The sequence below is a fragment of the Diabrotica virgifera genome, chromosome 3 (genome assembly GCF_917563875.1).
Source record: "Diabrotica virgifera virgifera chromosome 3, PGI_DIABVI_V3a".
In the NCBI taxonomy this organism is placed as follows: Eukaryota; Metazoa; Arthropoda; class Insecta; order Coleoptera; family Chrysomelidae; genus Diabrotica; species Diabrotica virgifera.
The window spans coordinates 88,518,662-88,534,997 of NC_065445.1; the positions used below are offsets into that span (position 1 = coordinate 88,518,662).

The 16,336-nt window shown below is 34.3% G+C and overlaps 1 protein-coding gene across 1 annotated transcript; it reads left to right on the plus strand.

Moving 5' to 3' along the window:
• The first annotated feature begins 1,324 nt into the window (after positions 1 to 1,324).
• LOC114329900 (GATA zinc finger domain-containing protein 14-like) lies at positions 1,325 to 13,536 on the plus strand. Its single transcript, XM_028279161.2, has 2 exons — positions 1,325 to 1,422; positions 11,940 to 13,536. Exons 1-2 carry the CDS (start codon positions 1,414 to 1,416, stop codon positions 13,470 to 13,472), a joined length of 1,542 nt encoding a protein of 513 aa, XP_028134962.2. The 5' UTR covers positions 1,325 to 1,413; the 3' UTR covers positions 13,473 to 13,536.
• Positions 13,537 to 16,336: the final 2,800 nt, after the last annotated feature.

Consider the following 16,336-nt stretch of genomic DNA (forward strand, 5'->3'; position numbering starts at 1 on the left):
ATCTATTTAATTCAAAATACATTTTACTGCTCTCAGAAAACAGAAAAAATGTTTATTTAAAAAATAATTATTGCTTTTCGCTTAAATTAAATGTTCAAACTGTTAAGAGGCAGGTGGCTGCTTTAATATTGAATTTAAGTAAAAAACGATATTTATTTGTCAAATAAAAATGTTTTCCTGTTTCCTGGTAGCAGTAAAATGTATTTTGAATTAAATAAATTATACACATTCTTCTTTTTATGTCAATAAATTCAAATAAAACGTTGTTTTTCTAGGACACCCTGTATAAATAATTACGTTAATGTTTACATTACTGAATAGAGAATTCAATTACCTTTCAAATGAGCTATCACACGACCCGTATTCTCATTTAAAAAATTATCGATGACGTCACTACTATGATATATATGCCAAAAAGTCGTAATTTAAAAATTGACCTGTTTCGGGACTTATTTCCAAAATTGCCCATTCATGAAAAGATGAATTTATTCCAACCTTTACGTGCTCACTGTATACTCACACCAAGAGGTGCAAAATGAAATTGTAAATTACTAACCACATCTTTGTTAGCAATTCTGCAACTAGTTGTTTAGTTTATTTTAGTTTATTTTGTACGTGTGCACCGAAAAAAATAAAAAAATATATAAAAAAATTAACAAAAAAAAAATAAATAAAACAAAAATAAAACAAAAAAAAAACAAAACAAAAAAAAACAATAGTAAAAAAGAATAATAAGAAGTTAAAAAAACAAACTAAATTATACATATAAAAACATAAGTAAAAATTAAATTATAAAGAAAACAAAAGAAAAATTTGCACACATTAATCTTACCTTACAAATATTTTGAGCATTGTAATCGTAAGGAAGGATTAGTTTTAAATTAAAACAAAATTATTGTAGTTAAAGAAAAAATTGTCTGGGTAATTGGTCCCTACCAAAGCCATCAAATTAATTAAAAAAAAAAAGTTTTAAAATTTTCACCTACTAAAACGCACCTAACTATGTATATAAAATTTTTACAATAATACACATTTTTTATTATGTCAGTACTGATCTTAATCCTCTTAACTATTTTGACGGTCAGTAGACAGTATTTTAACATCTTAGGAGATAAGATCTAGTAGTAAAAAATTGTATTATATTTTTGCATTATCATCCACAATAAGATATCGATGAACTACTTATGGATCAAAGATGGTCAATATCACGTCAATTAAGAGTTACCTTGAATATTGAATGCACTAATTGTCGATACATTGTGTTTGACAGCGCGATAAATGCTGTTACTCGGATGATGCAGATGTAAAAAAAGAGGGAGATCCTTTTAGATTTTGGCAAGAACCGTAGAAGTATATAACTGAATTCAAAAATTTACTCAAGCATATCCACCTGTATCTTAGAACAGTGCAAAAATGAAACAAGTAAGAGTTTTTTAAGAAGCGTGTGTGTAAAATATAATAGTTCGCTAAGTTCGGAAGTTTTGAAAAGGGTTTTGCAAAAATAATTGTATAATGTTAATTTATTAATGGAATTATTTATTTTTACATTCCGTACATTAAACACTATCTTTTTTTGTAGAGATTACCACATTAAACTTTAAATCATATTTCTAATCCTACTGTATTTCTAAGGAGATAATCTTCCAAGTTAGAGTTTTAAGAACAAAGGTTGGAGTGACGTTACTCCATTTCTATTTTTTGGTTCCATTTCTAAGTCGTATTTTAGATCTGCTTAAATCCTTTTTACTTGTGTGGTCCTTTAATGCATTTATTTTGAGATGGTCAAAACTAAAGACATCATCATCATCATCATTCTCTTTGCCTTATCCCTATGCGGGGTCGGCTTCCCTAATTGCATTTCTCTACACAATTCTATCTTGGGTCATATCAATGTTAATCCCCTTTACCAACATGTCCTGCCTTATTGCCTCCCCCCAGGTCTTCTTTGGTCTTCCTCTCCTACTCCTTTCAGGAATCTGCACTTCAGCTATTCTTCGTATTGGTGATTAACGTCTCGACGTTGAACATGACCAAACCATCTTAATTTCTATGCTCTCTCATTTTGGCATCAATTGGTGCCACACCTAGACTTCCCCTAATATACTCATTTTTAATTGTATCCTTCTTTGTCACTCCACTCATCCATCTAAGCATTCTCATTTCCGCCACATGCATTCGTTGTTCCTCTTTCTTTTTCACTGCCCAACATTCAGTTCCATGCATCATAGCCGGTCTTATGGCTGTTTTATAGAATTTTCCTTCAGCTTCATTGGAATTTTTCTGTCACACAACACACCACTCGCTTCTTTCCACTTCATCCATGCAGCCCTAATTCTACTGCACGCATCTCCATCTATTTCTCCATTATCCTGTAATAGAGAAATGTCAAAACTAAAGACATGTTGTACTTAATGATTTTCTCGATTGAAAGTTTCAGACATTGTGATATTTATTGATTACATATCCATGTAAAATTAATACTTCTTACATAAGTTAAAAACGATATTATTTTTCTTTAATTGCAATATAGTGACTCTTGTAAAGTGGGTGATTGAACATTCTTCTTTGAAAAACTTAAAAGTTTTTAATATATTTATTTTTGTTTTGAAAATGATTCACATCTAATTCATCTCTTAGACCTATTTTTAAGTACCTTCTATAGCTCTCCTCTTCTAGAAAGTATATTATTTACAATTTTTACTTTTTTGTACTTTTATTGTTAGTACATAATATATTCTAAATTATTTTTTAAGCATTTGGCTCACTAGAAGCACAGGTATATGGCCCTTTTTTCTCGTTATAAAAATATATTTAATGAATATTCTTCTTCTTCTTTTTGTGTAGACACGCCTTTTCTGTTTTTCTCAATGTGCCTCAACATATATATGGACCGTTCACTCTTGTTAGAGTATAGGTCGCTCAAATACTATGAGCTATTTTAATCCATTGCACGCGGTGGATTAGTCCGCAGTGTCCTTTAGGTCATCGTTCATAGGTTGTGATGTTTTTTTTGCCTTCTCTACTATCTTCTTCCACTCACTCCGGTCCTGAATCTTTTCTCTCCAGTTTGCAATTTCCATCTTTGATATATCGTCTAGCAGTTGATCTTCCCATCTTATTTTTGGTCTTCCTCTTGGTCTATTTGTTACTGGTCTCCAGTTCACTATCTTCCTGATCAGTTCTTCTACTCCTCTTCTTTGTGTGTGTCCAAACCATCTGAGTCTTTGTGCTTTAATGAATTTTACTATATCTTCTCCTTCAGTTATATTTATTATTTCATGGTTCATGAGCCTTCTATATTCCCCTGTTTCTGTCATCACTGGGCCATGTATTCTTCTCAAAATTTTTCTCTTAATTATTCTTAACTTTTCTTCGTCTTTTTTCGTAAGGCACATTACTTCTGCTCCATAGGCTATCACTGGTCTAATTGCTGCTGTATATATTTTTGATTTTGTTTTTTTGCTCAGGTTTTTGTCCTTGAGTAGTCGGTGGTATTTCCAATATACTCTATTACCTGCTTTAATTCTTTCGTTGATCTCTATACTCCTTCCGTTTTTGCCGTCCACCATCACCCCCAGGTATTTGAAGCAATCTACTCTCTGGAATGTATTTTCACCTATCTTTATTTCTGTTATTCTGTTTACATTGTCTCTTGTGCTTATAAGGTATTTTGTTTTATTCTGATTGATTATTAATCCTCTCGTCTTTTCTTCTCTTACAAGGGTTAAAAGTGCCTCTTCTAGTCTTTTTTTATCTCGTGCTATCAGTCCTAGGTCATCCGCATATCCTATGATCTGTGTTGAGATTTGAATAATTGCCTTTTTCAGGCCTGTGTCCCTAATTACTCCTTCTAGAGCGATATTGAATAGTGTCGTTGACAGACTGTCTCCTTGTCTTACCCCAAGTTCTATTTTGATGTCGTTTGTATCTCCCTCACTTGTTTTAACTTTTGCTGTTGAGTCTTTCATTGTCATTCTAGTTAGTCTTATTAATTTTGCCGGTATCTCCATTTTTTTCATTTCTTTTAGTAATTGTTGTCTGTATATGCTGTCGAAGGCCTGTTGGAAATCGATGAATAGTATGTGTAATTCTACGTCATGTTCATAGCTTTTTTCAATTGTTTGTGTTAGGACGTGTATTGCATCTATTGTTGATCTTCCTTTTCTAAAGCCCTGTTGGTATGGTCCTATAATTTTTTCTGTGTATTGATTTAGTCGGTTTCTTATAATTGTGGTCAATATCTTATACGTTGTATTTAGTAGCATAATTGCTCTGTAGTTGCAGCACTTAGTTGGATCTCCTTTCTTAAAGATTGGTGTGATATGCCCATTTTTCCATTCTATGGGCATGCTTTCGTCCTTCCAAATTGTAACCATTAACTTGTGCATTCGCTTCGTAAGCTCCTCTCCTCCGTTGATGATCAGTTCGTTGTTGATGTCATCTGGCCCTGGCGTTTTATTTACTTTTAGTTGTTTTAGTACCTCCATGAATTCCTGATAAGTAGGTGCACCTTCCTTTTCATCTCTGTTATCTCTTATATCCTCATCCTCTGAATCTGCCTTGTTGTTGTTTTTGTATAGGTTCGTGAAATGTTTTTCCCAATCTTTTTTGTTTATTTTTGTGACAGTTTTTTTGGTGTTGTATTGTTGTTTTATGTATTCGAACAATTTCTTGTTGTCTTTATTATTCGTTTCTAATTCTTGCATTTTTTCAATGATCCATGTGTTCTTCTTTCTTCTATAGAGTTTCAATGCTTCTTGTTTTCCTTTTCTATATTGGTCCAATTGTTCCTGTTCGGCACTCTGTAACCATTTGTTTCTTGCGAGGTGCTTCAATTGACTTTTTTGATGACATTCGTCATCAAACCATTCTTTCGATTCTTTGTTTTTTTGGAATCCTATTATTTGTTCTACTGTCTCTGTTATGCTGTTCTTAATGTTTTTCCATTCCTCTTCTATTTCTATGTTCTCGTACCTGCCCAGTTTCTGTTCCAGTTGTTCTGTATATTGTTGCTTTTTTTCTTGCGTTTTCAGTTTGGATATATTCCATTTCCTCCTTTTTCTTTCCTTATGATTATTTGCTTTGATTATTTTCATCTTAAGTTTTGCTATCAACAATATGTGATCAGTGTCCGCATTTGCCCCTCTATATGACCTTACGTCTTGTACTATTTGTGTCCACTTTTTCGAAATTAGAATATGATCTATTTGGTTTCCATCCATTCTTCCTGGTATCATCCATGTTATTTTGTGTTCTTTTTTATGTTTATGCCTAGTACTAACTATATATGTGTTTGTTGCTGCTGCTAGGTTGAAGATTTTTCCTCCATTGTCGTTCGTAGTGTCATGAATGGTTTCTTTGCCCGCTACATTACTATTATAGTCCTCCTTTCCGATCTTTGCATTGAAGTCCCTCAATATTATTAATATATCATTCCTCGGAATATTTTCACAGGTTTCTTCCAGGATGTCGTAGAATTCTGCTTTATCTTCTTGGCTTGCTTCTTCCGTGGGTGCATAGCAATTGACTATCGAGATGTTGGCTTGTTTATTTTCTATTCTTATGTAAGATATCCTTCCATTAACTGCTTTGAATTGTATCACTTTTTCCCTCATTTTTTTGTTCACCATAAATGCCGTACCATTGGTTCCCTGTTTGTTTTCTCCCGCATAGTATATGCTAAAGTTTTTCTTCTCAATTTTTCCTTCTTTCTTCCATGGTATTTCTTGTAGGGCTAGGATTTCTAGTTCGTATTTTTTCAATTCAAGGGCTATTTCTTGCATCTTACCTACTGCTAGCATGGTTCTAATATTCCAAGATCCCATTCTAATGGCCTCAATGGTATGATGTGCCTCAACATGCCTCCAGTAAATTGTCGTTCCATGGTTTTCGTGCTTTTCCCACTGATCATCTTCCTAATGGGAACGATTTCTTTCCGTCTTTACTACTCTATTTATTGTCATTCGGCTTATGTGATTATTCCAGTCTACTCTTCTGTTTCTTACCCAGTCCTTGATCTTCTTCACCTTGCGTTTCCGTCGTATATCTGTATTTATTTACTCTATGTCATATTAAGTATAATAGTCCGTTCTTTAACGGTAAAATATTGCAAAACCTCTAAATTTTAAAGAACCGCTTGGATTGACATGAAATTTGGCATACACATAGCTAACAAGTCAAAGAAAAAAAGTGATATTGTGCCGATATGTGCTTTTGCCCTGGGGTGGTTTTCACCCCCTCTTGAGGGTGAAAAAATATTCGTCCAAAGAAAGTCAGGAAATGGATAAACTGGCTAATTTTAAGTAACTTTTGTTCTATAGAGTTTTTTCACTAAGTCAATACTATTCGAGTTATTTGGCAGTGAATATGTTCATTTTTTCAACAAAATAACCACGCTTTTAGACGGTTCCTCGCAAATAACTCAAATAGTATGTATTTTGTCGAAAAAAAATTCTTAGCAAAAATATAGCCCGTAAAAAATTTAAAAAAATGGTGTATATATCACGTCTCTATATTTAGCAGAAGCAGAGTTATAGCTAATGAAAAATAGGTTCATATCCGTCAAATTCCAAATGAAATACTTTAACGTGAAATAACCAAAAACGAAGCGCATTTCGGGGAAAACTCATCACAACTTATTTAAAGTGTTTAAAAAAAGCTTCATTTTTGTTTTATAAAAAACATTTCTAGCATCAAAATTAAACAAGTTACGCTCAAAATAATGTTAGTCCCTTTTGGTTTTGGTAAAAAAATCGAGAAAATCACCCCCTAATTAGTAGCTTAAATGAACTTAATCGTTACGACTTCACAAGTTTCTTGACTCGTGTATATATTGTTTATATGATCTGTAAGTTTCATCGGTTAAAAGACCTTATTATTGAAAGGGCTGTAGTTAAAAGGGGTTGAACCAGTCACTGATCACGAATGTATGGAAGAAACACCAAATCTTAATCAATTTTTGTCTAACAGAAAAACAAAAAAATACATGATATTCAGAAAAACAAATCTGACTTTTTTTGTTTTTCGAGATTTTTGGTATCTAACAATTTTTAAGTTATTTTGAAAAAAAAAGCATATTTTTCAAAATTTAATATTTTAAAAATTTTACTTTGAAACCAAATTTTTTCAAAACTAAGCACTTTGAATCGATCAAACTTACAGATCATATAAACACAACATAAGTAAAATAATTTGTTGAGCGGTAACGATTAATTTAATTTAAGTTGCTAATTAGGGGGTGGTCTTTTCGATTTTTTTTGCAAAAACAAAAGGGACCAACTTTATTTTGAGCGTAACTTGCTTAAATTTAATGCTAAAAGCTTTTTGTAAAGACGCAAAAAAAGCTTTTTTTAAACAATTTAAAAAATATATAATAGGTTTTCCCCAAAAAGTGCTTAATTTTTGGATGTTTCACGTCGAATTATTCTATTTGAAATTTGGTGAATATTAATCTATTTTTCATTGGCTATAACTCTGGTTCTACGAGATCCAGAGACCTAACGCGTACACCATTTTTTTTTTACTTTTTTATAGGCTATATTTTTGCCAAGAACGTTTTTTTCGACAAAGTACTTACTTTTTGAGTTATTTGCGAAAAACCGTCTAAAAATGTGGTTATTTTGTTGAAGAATGAACATATTCACTTGCAAATAACTCGAAAAGTGTTGACTTGGCGAAAAAGCTCTATAGAACAAGAGTTACTTAAAATTAGTCAGTTTACCCATTTCCGGACTTAGTTTGGACATATATTTTTTCACCCCCAACAGGGGGTGAAAGTCACCCCCAGGGCAAAAGCACACATCGGCACAATATCACTTTTTTTCTTTGACTTGTAAGCTATATGTATGCCAAATTTCAAGTCAATCCAAGCGGTTCTTTAAAATTTAGAGCAAAAACCGTGAAAGAATGGACTATAAGTTTTTAGTTTGTGAAAACTGTCATTGTAGATAGCAGTACGTGAAGGATTTAAAGTGTGCGTGAAGTAAAAATATATTTTAAATGGGATTTACTTTTTCGCACTGTTTTTTGGCACACTTTCATATAATCAAATATCCTTAACTTTCGCGTTGTCATGGTGATGACATGTGAGCAATAAATTACAACAAAAGTTTTGACAGTTTTGTTGTTCTTCTTCTTCTTCTTCTTCAGTTTATTGGCCTCCACCTACTTGGGTATTTGGCCAGCTCATCGTCTCGGAACAAGGGAAAAATCCCTTATTCACTTACAATTTGGAGTTAGTACATTGTACAATTTGTTTCTTCTTCTTCTTCATCTTTTTCTTCTTCTTCTTTAGTTAACTAGAAATTTTGGTTGGTGTGGGACAAACATGACAAGATAAAAAAATTTCACGCTGCAACCTCTCTTTCCTTGTCTAAGGGGGCAACTGTCTATCAATACACAATGTTCTTTTTCTTCTTTGATTTAGGAGAAATTTTGAGTTGGCATGGGACAAATACAAAAACTTAACTTTTTTTTTCCAACGACATTAAACTTTACTCTCTCAAGGGCAACTGCCGACTACTACACAATCTTATTCTTCTACTTTTTTTTTAGTTTACTGGCAATTTTGAGTTGGCATGGGACAAATTCAACAAAGACACAAACTTTGCTCTCAGGAGCAACTGCCGACCATTACACAATCTTATTCTTCTACTTCTTTTTTAGTTTACTGGCAATTTTGAGTTGGCATGGGACAAATTCAACAAAGACACAAACTTTGCTCTCAGGAGCAACTGCCGACCATTACACAATCTTATTCTTCTACTTTTTTTTTGAGTTTACTGGCAATTTTGAGTTTTGTTGTTTGAAAGAAGTTAGAATTTTTAAATGTCAAAGTTCTAAAAATTGTTGAATAGAAATGAATTCCAGTGACGAAGAGTTCCAGTTTTTTTTATTTGTTTATCGTAGGTAAAATATTGTATGAAACTGTGCGTGAAGTACTTTTTGCGAACTTACGCAATATATAGCACTCGCGCCGCTGTCGCTCGTGCTCTAAACATCGCGTGCATTCGCAAAAATCATACTTCACGAACTGTTTCATAAATAACTATTCTAGCGCTGTCACATAGTGTCTTTTTAGAAGGGTTTTAATCTCTGCTGTTTCTAGCATTCTTTTTGTACTCTGTATCAGCTCGTGTTTCTGCCGCGTATTTCATTATCGCACTTTACTCTTTTGTAAATTCTGTCTTTAATTTTTTTCACGATATTTTTATTTTTCCATGTTGTTTTATTCAGGCAGCCTTTGGCTCTTTTTGCTCTATTCACTTGATCTTCCAACTATTTCTCTCTATAACATGTGTTTAGATACCATCATTTGTTCTATTATCTGACCCTCCAGCTGTAACTTACGCCTTATTAGATTTGCTGTTATAACCAAGCATTTTGTCTTTTGTGGGGAAATTAACATGTTAAATTTTCTGTCGGTTATATTAAATTGGTGCAACATTCGTTGCAAATCATCTTCAATTTGAGAGATTAGTGGGCGTCGTCTGCATAGCAGATTATTTTAAGTTTTTCTTTCATTTGGAGAAATTTGAGTTCTTACATTTTTTATTATTTCATCCATGATCACGTTGAACAGGTTGTTATTCTCTTGCGTATAAGTGGATAACGTCCTTTCGTTCATTATAGAGAAATATAAAAGAACTCCTTTACTAATAAACTACTACTATTAGATATTCTCCTGTAACCAAGTGTTAAATTCTCCAAATAATACATAAATACTCATGTTGTTCAATGGACGTGCCTAGTAAAAAAGTTAATATTGTCAGTCCTTTTAGATTGTTCATATTTTCTTACCTTTTGTCTATTTTTCCTTTATACTTTGACACTTCTTAGTGAAGGTAGTGAAAACATAATAATAATTATAAGGTCGCATTAGATATATTATATTTTCTCACAAATTACAAAATTGTATTATACTAGTAGCTTAAGTTTTAGTTAGTTTTTGACACCTATGTCTAACATTCTCTAAATTTACCTTACTTATCCGTGGCCTAGCCTTCTGTTGTTGTACAAAAATGTCCTGATGGGTCCCTGGACGAGAAGTGTGTATCCCAGTTAATATCCCTTTTGTCATAATTATTTATTTTTCTTTTGGATATTCGTAGGGTAGTTAGGATTATTTAGGTTAGTTAGGACTAAACATTAACTTGTAACTGGCTGAATCACTAATGTGTATGCCAATAACAAAAAAAAGATACATATATTAGACCTGGATCCCGCGTACCAAAAAAAGTTGTAGCAAGCTGAAACACTGTTAATACCTTAACGGTGTCTAGTCGGACAAACTTTGATGTATGGAAACACTGGAACAGGGGAAGTTTTAATCGTGGAACAGGTTAAAAATTTGGAATGTCAGACTACGAACACGTTCCATGTATTTTGTCGGACATAACTTCCAATTGATTTGATACCATTTTATTAAACTCTCATGCAAAGATCAGACTGGTGTTTATCACCAACTGGGCATTTTAATGAGTGGAACACGAAGAACATGTCAACCGACAGGAATCATGTTGGTTAGTAATAGCGGTCTGATTTTTACATCAGAGTTTAATGAAAGGGTAACAAATCAACTGGATGTTCTGTCCGACAAAATACATAAGACGTTTTCGTAATCTAACGTTCCAAATTGTTCCACAATTAAAACTTCCCCTGTTGAAGTGTTTCCGTACATCAAAGTTTGTCCTGTCACCTCTTGTAACATAATGACCTAATTGTTACCTATTGACCCACTTACCACGTGTGGGAGTCATATGTTGCCCTAGGGCCGTAGCCATAGGAATTTTATCCATCCTTTTAATTTTGCTATGTTGGCATCAATATAAGACTTTTAGTCTGTTTTTGAAAGGCTTTGACCTTTGTATTTTTTGGTTGGCTCACCATGTTCTTGTAACACTGATGATGCTCTTGTTACATAGCGAAAACGTTTTGTTTGTATGTTTCTAGCCTTACAGGGGCTTTTTAAACTAATATACCTTTTACCAAGCCAAAATTTTTTATTAAATTTTACTTAAGACAATTTAACCCAATTCACCTAGTCCGAAAATGCTTCCTAAGGGAGCTAGAACTTTTAAAGATGGAATCTTGTAATTAGTTTTTTTTATTACCTCCAGAACGCTTCTATGTAGAAACACAAAAACTGCTACGCCTATTTATCTTCCAGACATAAATCGATTCCATCAATTGCGAATTTCTAGTACCGGTCATAGGTGTCCATTTTGGGTAGGGCAACGGTTATTTTATGGCATAACTTTTTTGTCTTTAACTTTTAATCATTTTGTGACACTAGATTATTAAACTATGAGTTATCCTAGTACTTAAAATTACTCTTGCAAGTTGGTAAAATACACCGTTTTTTTATTTTTTTTTTTCAAATTCAAAAAACGAAAAATTTTCAAACGGATTTTTTTAGAAAACGGTGCATTCTACCGACTTAAAGTAAGAGTACCTTTTAATGCTATAATACCTCAGAATTTAATAATCTAGTGTCAAAAATGCTTAAAAGTTAAAGACAAAAAAGTTATACGATAAAATAACCGTTGCCCTACCCAAAACGGACGCCTATGACTGGTGCTAGAAATTCGTAATTTGATGGAGTCGATTTATCTCTCGAAGATAAATAGGCGTACAAATTTTCGTTTCTTTTTTTTAATACAAGCATTTTGGAGATATTAAAAAAAAACTAAATACAAGGCGCCATCTTCAAAGAGCTCTACCTTCCTTAAGAAACATTTTCGGACTAGGTGAATTGGGTTACATTATCTGAGGAATCTCCCATCTTCGTTTGTCAGGAGAGTTTCCGGATACCCTGTATACTATTTATATACTTAATATGGTTAATAAATAAATCTTCTTCTTTCTCATAATCCTTAGTGCCCTTCAGGGCGTCGTCGGATTAATAAAGAAATCAATAAACATATATTTTATTTTTTTAGGTAATAATCATCTCCATACTATTTACGTCTGTCTTTGGTGCCAAACTAAACCAATATCTTCCTCCAAGACCTGAGAACAACAACGCGCAGTATGAACCACCAGCACTTCCAAATCAACCGTTTACTGCAGCCAGCCATTCCCAGCAGCAATTCGCTAATCCAAATTTTCACATCAACGGAAATGGAAACGGTAATGCACAAGGACATGCCTCAAGCTTTGGTTTAAAATCTACCAACCAAGCACCAAACTCTGGAAACGATAACACTTTCGGACCATCATTTAACTCTTTTAACCAAAAAGCAGCACCTAATGGTCAATTTGGACAGTCAAACGGTTTCAATCAACGATCCGGACAACCGCAATACAACGGTCAATTTTCTGGTTCTCAATCTGCCTCAATCGGTTTAATCAGATCTGAATTCAATCCTGATCTCGGAGATGGACATTATAGCTATTCATATGAAACTGAAAATGGAATTTCAGCCCAAGAAGAAGGATCTATTCAAAACAAAGGTAAATCAGCCCAAGGAGGATTCTCTTATACTTCTCCAGAAGGTGAACAGATCACGCTTGAATACACTGCTGACGAAAACGGTTTTGTACCAAAAGGGTCTCATGTTCCTGAAATTCCTGAAGCGATCTTGAAATCAATTGAACTAAATAAAGCTGCCGAAGCTCGTGGAGAATACAATGAAGGTTCCTATAGAGAGGAATATAACCAAGAAGGCTCAAATGGAAACAATAGATACCACGGCAATGCAAATAATAAATACCAAGAAAATTCAAATGGTGGATATCAAGGAAATGGTCCACGTGAACAATCTCCATTTGCTTCTCAAGAAAATAGACAAGTAGCATCTTTACCAGGTCCAAAATCCTTTAGAACACAAAAAAATGGCTATCAATATTCAGGTCCATCAAAATCAAACAACTTTGCTGATCAAGGTACATTTGCGTCCCAGCAAAGTAATCAAGTATCACCTTTCGGAGGTCAACAAGGCTCAAAACCTTCTTTTGCACAAAGTGGTAACAACGGATACCAATATTCAGCTCCTAAGTCAAATTTTGCCGATCAGGGTAGTTTCGCTTCTCAACAAAACCAACAAGTAACACCGTTTGGTAAGCAACAAGGACCTTTTGGAAAATCAAGTGAGCCTAAAACGTCATTCGGATCATCACCTCAATTTGGACAGCAAAATGGAAATTTTAAAAATGGTGGTAAACAAAACAATGGTTATCAATATCCAATTCCTGAACAGTCCCCTTTCTCTTCTCAACAAAACAAGCAAATAACTCCTTTTGGATCCCAATTTTCTCCAAAACCTCAGTACGGAGCTCCTGAACAGTCATCATCAGCCAGTCAAAACAATGGACAATATAGTTCATTCCAAGGACCAAAGAACCAAATTTCAAGTTTTTCTGGAAACAATGGGTTCAACAGCCAGTCAGCATTCCAGAACAAAGGACAGCAGAGCGGTACGTCTGGACAATTTGGCACAGTTCAAGATAGCAATGGTGGTTACAAATACTAAACAATGATATTATCTCGCTTTTATACAGCTTTTATATTTTGCAATAAATACATATATAAATTAACTACGTTATTTTAAATTTAAATACAAGGTTAAATTGGATATTTAGAGCTGCAGCCAACAAAGTTAAGATTGCTGTGATGGTAGCCAACCTCCGATAGGAGACGGTACTGCAAGAAGAAGAAATTGGATAGTGATTTTAAATCTGTACTTACTATTATGTAAGAATTACTGTTATGATATTTTTGTGCTTAATCCAACAACACAACTGGTCAATATAATAAAGAGACGTAAGCTGGAATACTTCGGTCACGTTACGAGACACCATAAACAATACGATCTTTTACATCTGATCATTCAGGAAAAGATTCAAGGTAAACGTGGTCCTGATAGAAGCAGAACACATCATGGCTGAAAATTGTAAGGCAGTAGTAACGAAAATCGACTACATCATTATTCAGAGCTGCTGTCAATTAAGTCACGATAGCGAATATGGTAGCCAACATGATATCCAACGATTGATAATGGTCATAGAACTAGAACAAGAAGCAAATCTTTTTTACCAATACCATTATTTTATTAACTATTTGATTAAACTAGTTTCCTGCGACCAGGCAAAGTTCGATCATTCAATTGCATTTTAATTTTTATGTTGCCAACCCAAGTTTATTTAGTCTTCAGTCTCATTGAATTAGCGTTCGTTCTACATGGTGATTCATAAAGCCGCGTCCTCACTGGTAAAAATTTGCAACGAAACAGCTGTTCGTCGAAAAGATTTGCGTGCTCGAGGTAAATTGTGCTAGCAAAGAACATAGACGTAAGTAGAGTATATATGAGAGTATATATATTCGTGTTAATATGGATGTGTTCGTACGCAAAAATAGGACGCAAGTATTTTCGACGCACACAACGCACACGCTCCATCGGTTGTCGGTTTTTGAGCGAAGATCAAAGGATTTGCGTTGCATACGATTTGCAGTGTGGATGCTGCAGTATTTACTCCACCATTTACTGCAGTGGGTGGTTTATAATCAATGACTCCACACAACCTGAGCAGACGCGCACAACGAATGTTCACCGAATGTTCAACGAATGCGCACAACAAATTTTCGAAGCTAGGACAAATAATATGGGTAGCGGATAGGAACTCCTTTGGATAGTCCTACCAGGGAAAATGAATCAATCCCTGCCCTCCGTAGATTCCAGGGGTTTCCTGACCCGGGAAACTAGTACCTGTTTAGGGTCCCTTGTCCAGGGTTACGGATGAAGTCCACAACGGCAGCCATGGCGGAGAAGAACACCTTCGGTACGGTATGGATGGCGGACGTGGCAACCCCTTGATTTTAGGGTTTGTATGGAATCAAAACAGCGCAGCGTCTGACTCAGAATGAGCGGCTGACAACAGCGTCTGACCCAGAATGGGCGGCTGAATGAAAACTCGCCAACCCGCCTGACAAGCGTGGCGTTTTAATGTCAAAAAACCCTCTTCAAAGAAAAACATGTCGAATCACAAAACAAACGGAATATTACCCCAGTTGGGTAGAGATAACCACTCACAGTCCCACACCGACAAACCGGTCCGCCTCAAGGATTCTGGGGGAGGCAAACATTCGACTAAACTAAACGTAGGTACATATAACATCAGATCCATGAATGAAGACACTAAACTCCACGAATTAGAAGAAGAACTAACTCATATACAATGGGATGTCATCGGTCTGTCAGAGATAAGAAGAAAAGGAGAACAAAAAATACTATTAAACTCGGGAAACATGCTTTACTACAAAGGTAATGAAGATAACACCAACAACGGAGTTGGTTTTATAATAAACAAGAGAATCGTTAGATACATACAATCCACCAAGAGTATATCAGACAGAGTAGCCTACATTGTGCTTAAATTAAAAAGAACGTCGTTGAAAATTATACAGGTATACGCACCAACAAGCACATATAAAGATGAAGATATTGAAAACTTCTACGAAGAAATAACACTCGCTGTGGAAGAAAAGAGAACTAAATTGACGCTAATAATTGGAGACTTCAATGCCAAATTAGGGGTAAGAATAGACGAAGACGAACACAGAATAGGACAATATGGATACGGCGAAAGAAATAATAGAGGACATACATTAATGAACTACTTGGAGGAAAGACAACTTTTTGCTATGAACTCGTTTTTTCACAAAAAACCGCAAAGAAAATGGACATGGATAAGTCCCAACGGCAATACTAAAAACGAAATAGATTACATCCTAACAACAGAAAAAGCCATCATCAAAGATGTTACAGTGCTGAATCGTTTCTCAACCGGTAGTGATCATAGACTTGTCAGAGCCAAACTCAGCATTAATAGCCAATTCGAAACAAAAAAGAAAATGGAAAATAGATCGAAACTAGATATGGTAAAACTTAAGAAAGCAAAAGAGGAATATAAACAAAAAATAAGGGAAAGTATACCGGCCACTAGAGATTTGGAAAACAAAAATATCGATGAAATAAATCAGCTATTAACCGATACATTAGCAAAGGCGGGAAAAGAGGTAGCACAAACAAGAATAAAAAAGGAAAACTATATATCCCAGGAAACAAAAAACTAATAGAACAAGATAAGAGAAACACAGTAGATTACAAAGAGGTAAACGAAGCTATCAGAAGGAACATCAAGGAAAGTCAAAGGAGAGTACAGGAAGAAAAAATAGAAAAAACCATTGAACAAAATAAAAATATGAAGTGCTTAAAACCACAGCTTGGAAGCATACAGATTAATAGCATAAAGAACAAAGAAGGCATAGAGACCAATAATATAGAAGAAATTATACAAATAACACAAGAATATTATAAAAACCTCTACAATACAAAAC